Source organism: Haliotis cracherodii, unplaced genomic scaffold (assembly GCF_022045235.1).
Source record: "Haliotis cracherodii isolate W230 unplaced genomic scaffold, xgHalCrac1.p SCAF_3, whole genome shotgun sequence".
NCBI lineage: Eukaryota > Metazoa > Mollusca > Gastropoda > Lepetellida > Haliotidae > Haliotis > Haliotis cracherodii.
In genome coordinates, this window is record NW_027266286.1 from 39,142,470 (window position 1) to 39,148,469 (window position 6,000).

Here is a 6,000-nt window from a genome sequence, read left to right on the forward strand (position 1 = left end):
AGTCTGTTTGTTCCCCACATAAACCACCGATGCACTGTCCAGTCTGTTTGCTCCCCGCATAAACCACTGATGCACTGCCCAGTCTGTTTGCTCCCCGCATAAACCACTGATGCACTGTCCAGTCTGTTTGCTCCCCACTTAAACCACTGATGCACTGCCCAGTCTGTTTGTTCCCCACATAAACCACCGATGCACTGTCCAGTCTGTTTGCTCCCCACATAAACCACTGACATCACTGTCCAGTCTGTTTCCTCCCCACATAAACCACTGACATCACTGTCCAGTCTGTTTGCTCCCCACATAAACCACTGACATCACTGTCCAGTCTGTTTCCTCCCCACATAAACCACTGACATCACTGTCCAGTCTGTTTCCTCCCCACATAAACCACTGATGCACTGTCCAGTCTTTTGTTCCCCACATAAACCACTGACATCACTGTCCAGTCTGTTTGCTCCCCACTTAAACCACTGATGCACTGTCCAGTCTTTTTGTTCCCCGCATAAACCACTGACGTCACTGTCCAGTCTGTTTGCTCCCCACATAAACCACTGATGCACTGTCCAGTCTGTTTGTTCCCCACATAAACCACCGATGCACTGTCCAGTCTGTTTGCTCCCCACATAAACCACTGACATCACTGTCCAGTCTGTTTGTTCCCCACATAAACCACTGATGCACTGTCCAGTCTTTTTGTTCCCCACATAAACCACTGACATCACTGTCCAGTCTGTTTGTTCCCCACATAAACCACTGATGCACTGTCCAGTCTGTTTGTTCCCCGCATAAACCACTGATGCACTGTCCAGTCTGTTTGTTCCCCACATAAACCACTGACATCACTGTCCAGTCTGTTTGTTCCCCACATAAACCACTGACATCACTGTCCAGTCTGTTTGTTCCCCACATAAACCACTGATGCACTGCCCAGTCTGTTTGCTCCCCACATAAACCACTGATGCACTGTCCAGTCTGTTTGTTCCCCGCATAAACCACTGATGCACTGTCCAGTCTGTTTGTTCCCCACATAAACCACTGACATCACTGTCCAGTCTGTTTGTTCCCCACATAAACCACTGACATCACTGTCCAGTCTGTTTGTTCCCCACATAAACCACTGACATCACTGTCCAGTCTGTTTGTTCCCCACATAAACCACTGATGCACTGCCCAGTCTGTTTGCTCCCCACATAAACCACTGATGCACTGTCCAGTCTGTTTGTTCCCCGCATAAACCACTGATGCACTGTCCAGTCTGTTTGTTCCCCACATAAACCACTGACATCACTGTCCAGTCTGTTTGTTCCCCACATAAACCACTGATGCACTGCCCAGTCTGTTTGTTCCCCGCATAAACCACTGATGCACTGTCCAGTCTGTTTGCTCCCGTCATAAACCACTGATGCACTGTCCAGTCTGTTTCCTCCCCACATAAACCCCTGACATCACTGTCCAGTCTGTTTCCTCCCCACATAAACCACTGACATCACTGTCCAGTCTGTTTGCTCCCCACATAAACCACCGATGCACTGTCCAGTCTGTTTGTTCCCCACATAAACCACTGACATCACTGTCCAGTCTGTTTCCTCCCCACATAAACCACTGACATCACTGTCCAGTCTGTTTGCTCCCCGAATAAACCACTGATGCACTGCCAAGTCTGTTTGCTCCCCGAATAAACCACTGATGCACTGCCAAGTCTGTTTGCTCCCCACATAAACCACTGATGCACTGTCCAGTCTGTTTCCTCCCCACATAAACCACTGATGCACTGTCCAGCCAGGGTCCATCCAATGTCCATACAATGTATGTCTCGTTTGTGTTCTTTATTAACAAGGGTTGTTTCCTTTCAGGTATCGGGCTAAAGTAGAAAAAGTGGAATCAAATGACAGAGTGACAGTCTTGTACATCGATTATGGGAATGTAAGTTGATTGACTATTCGTGTGGATGCTGGTTCTATCCCTGATCCCTGTCTTCCCTAACAGTATTTGATATGGATATTTGTTGTGTCCACCCACAGAGGGAGGTGACATCGTCGACAGAGATGGCAGCCCTGCCTGGAAGTTACCAGTCAATCCCCCCACAAGCCACAGAGTACATCTTGGCCTGTGTTGCCTTGCCAGATGATGTAAGTGACCCTCGCTGCACTCAAATCGATAGTTGTCAAGTTGTCTATTCTGTAATTTCTTGAGTATAGTTCACACCCAAGTATAATTCGTACTCCCTATTGGGTTTTACGTATTTCTGAAAATAAAATATTTGAGTATTATGCGCAGAAAAATAATTACATCATATCCCTTCAGCGAATTCAGGTTAACGAACAGGTGATAACAAACTTGACACTAGATATGTTGATTTACTGTTTAAATTTTATTTTCTGTTCTGCTACACATTGTTTTATATGCAGGGATTAAAATTACCTTGTGTGTTTTCTCATAAACTAAGCCCGAAACAGCAATCAGCTGTACACACATTTTCTCCGAATCTACTGGTGATTCGGTTAAAAATTTACCAATAATATAACTTAAGTAATTGCAATGATCAAAAGAAATGTATCAGAAACTATTATTTTATCAGAAATAATATATTTCAATATTATGTTATTTTAGTTGTAGCGTTACTATATATATTTAAAATTATAATAATAACCATAAGCACAGCACATTGGTACAGCTTATCGATATTGGTGGATATTTTTATCCCCCGCCGGGCCAGAATGGCCGAAGGGGGATTATGTCATGGCGCAGTCGGTCCATCTGTCTGTCTGTCCGTCCGTCCCACAGAGGGTACTAAGGTTGTGAAATCAACTCCTCCTCCAGCTTTTAGAGAATATCCCTGACACTCTACACACAAGATGTCATCATGTTGATGATACACATATCGCAGTCCTGTTTCATTTCGACAAATTCTGACAGAGTTACTGCCCCTGTTTTACGGACCTTCATGAAATCTACCCCTCCTCCAGTTTTCAGAGTATATCACAATATCTAACTATAACTATAACTATAGTTAGTTTCCTTGTATAAGGCTTTAGTGGGTGAGCTACATCCTTGTGGCATTAGCATTCAGACTGGATTTCTCCCAACAAAACATTCTGCACAATTTGTTTCAAATGCAGTGCCATCTACTGTTATTATTTCATAAAATACAAAGAAAATATAAACTCGTTAAAAAAATTCATGCGGGGGATGTTGTGCTCTCAGAACACTCTTGTTAACGTATGGAACAATTTGATGAGTCACCGTTGAGGCTCCTGCGCTCGTGAAAGCTCCATGTTGACATATGATAGTCAACGTACAACAAATATTACTTTGAACTAGTCAAAGTATGGCATTTATGATATATGTATCCATTCTCTGTCAAGGCATCAATAGCGTTAATCTGACCTTGGTTGCTGTTTATAATGGTGAGTTGTGCGATCTGCCGATCACGTCATACACTATTTCACACTATACTCAAGAAAATGTTCTTCTCTCGACATAATGTTCTATTTTTGTCCCATGTTAAAAGCAAAATGGATCCCTCCTGTCATGGAATCAGTTGTTAGGTATATATCAGTGGGTTTGTCCCTTGTCTGATGATGGGTTTGAACATCATACCATCTTTGTTATACCCACAAGCATGACTTCCAAGACTTCCAAGACTTCCAACTTTACTGAGTTTCAGCTTATATCTCACTTTTAGGGGAGACATCTTGATATCATTGTTAAACACCTCTGGTGATGTTCAACCCGTCATGTGACTCCCCCAAATGTCTGCTTCAGGAGGATGCTAAGAATGAAGCCTTGGATGCGCTGTACTCTGACATCATCAACAAGCAGCTCATGCTCAACACAGAATACAAAGGACCACCAGATTATGTGACACTTGTCACAGAGGCAAAAGAAGACATTGCCCTTGGTCTCATTTCGAAAGGGTTCCTCCTGGTAGAGCCTCGTCGGGAACGTCGGCTGGCCAAGATTGTGTCTGACTACACTAAGGCACAGGAAAAGGCTAAATCACAGAGGGTAAGAATATTCAAGACAACACGTTCATGATCAGCAAAAGATAATCTGTGAACAGAGTTTGAGAAGTTACAAGGATCAAGTGTTTAAACCCCATGTCACTCAAGAGTTTCATTTGATGATGTAGGGAGTTGGCAGTATGCGTCTGCTTTGTAAGAAATTTGTGTCCTTCCTATGAGACATGGTAGATGTGACTTTATCCTGAATCCTTTATCCTTTGTGTTGGATTGTAAATGATGAGTAGATGGTCTTCGCAACATTGTTTCCTTTCAGCAGTTAGTTGTGGTCACTTTAGTATTGGAATTTATTGTCTGAATTTGACCGTCACTAGGGGTGATTTTGTCTCTTGAATATCGTACAAAGATAATTGACATCACAGGATATTCTAAAATGATTAATGATTCTCAAAGCAAGCACCATGTGGAATAAATAAGGTCATGAGACTCACTTTTGTGGTTACTTTCTTTAAAAGTATGAATGATAAATGAAATGGTGGGGGAGAGAGAGGGGGGGGGTTATATGATTGAAACAGACATTGATGTCCTGCTTTGGAGTCCTGATGTTATTAATTTTCCCACAACATGAATTGGCATCCGACCAAAGTGCACAAAACATTCTTATAGAGCTTGGTTGAGGCATGGAACTTTCTGATCTAAGTCTTAGATTCCAGTTATACAGCCATATGTACTGTCACATGTGTATTTCATGTCAGGCCACCTGAATGCATGCATGGCAAAAGGCATGTTTCCCCAAACTGGAAATAATGTTTTCTTACTAGAAATGAGTGTTGGCATGGTATGGGGCTTGGAGGAAATGGCAGTGAAGGGGCTGCTGCAGTGTTTGCAAGTACTATACCCACTTGTTTCCTGTTGTGTTGCAGTTGAATCTGTGGCGCTATGGGGACTTCACCCAGGATGATGCCAAGGAGTTCGGCTACTCACGTTGAGCAGTCAACACTCTGCTCTTCACTCGCAGCAGTTACACAAGTGGAAGCTAGGATATATAAACAATTTTTAAGACAGAATATATTTACATTACAAGCAGACTCCTATTTTCTATTATTTTGACTCCCTAGTTTCCTCAATAATGGATGTATTGCTTCAGTCAACAGAGGACTCTACTTGCAAACTGAAAACTACTAACACAGGTGTATGCAGCGTCATGTGTCAAGAGTGAAATAAGTACATTTGACAGAATGTCACAAGTCATTGTAGCAAGATGTGGCTTTGGCTCAGTCTTGAAAAGCATTTACTTACTCAAGTGTATCCCTTGTTTAAAGCCTAGCCTGGGCTCATCTCACTGTAGATTGTTCATGTAGTCCTGTCATGGTAGTTGGTCTCATCCCCTGAGTGTTTGTTGCTGTGGGTCTACACAAAGGATACACTCCAGTATCAATCAAAGTAGAAACTCTAGAAACTCATCAGATTCATTGCCAGGTGTGGAAACTTCAGTCAAGGAAATTTCTTTTTTGTCAAAACCTGTGAGTGTTACTTTATCTTGGAATATGGTGCCAAATCAATTCTGCAGTTAATAGAGCATCTGTTTACTATTTATTTGTTCTGCATACTCCCTACTTATGCAAACCTCTGTCTGGAGTTGATCCACACCAGCTTGTATATCTCTGCGCATTTCTGACAAATACTGCCTTGTTGACAAGTCTGTTGGTAATATATAATGCACACAAGACACGTGCTCAAAATTATGATGGAATCTTCCCCCAAAAATAAAACTATATTTATGAATGTTTCCCAAATCATTTGTCTGTTGTCAATTTGCTGTTTCACAACTGCTGGTTATCAAAGGAAGTGCAGAACTTGGACCAGTGGGACTTGCATTGTGATCCACTACTAAAGCCAGGGAGGAGAGTCATCAGAAGCCAGCTGGAATGTCTGCCTTTGACTATCACACCATGTCTGAGGTTGTAGGGAATGAAATGGTTCAATCACAGCTGTTTGAGAAACAATGAAGTAACATTTGTACCAAAGTTCTCACATG

At 42.5% G+C, this 6,000-nt stretch overlaps 1 protein-coding gene across 1 annotated transcript in view; it reads left to right on the forward strand.

The window, feature by feature from the left end:
- LOC139476036 (staphylococcal nuclease domain-containing protein 1-like) overlaps nt 1-5,758 on the forward strand; it is a 55,352-nt gene extending 49,594 nt beyond the window's left edge. Inside the window, exons 19-22 of the mRNA XM_071259277.1 lie at nt 1,854-1,923; nt 2,022-2,129; nt 3,766-4,008; nt 4,886-5,758. Coding sequence (XP_071115378.1) covers nt 1,854-1,923; nt 2,022-2,129; nt 3,766-4,008; nt 4,886-4,951 — 487 coding nt within the window. The 3' untranslated portion in view covers nt 4,952-5,758. The remainder of the gene's footprint in view (nt 1-1,853; nt 1,924-2,021; nt 2,130-3,765; nt 4,009-4,885) is intronic.
- Nucleotides 5,759-6,000: the final 242 nt, after the last annotated feature.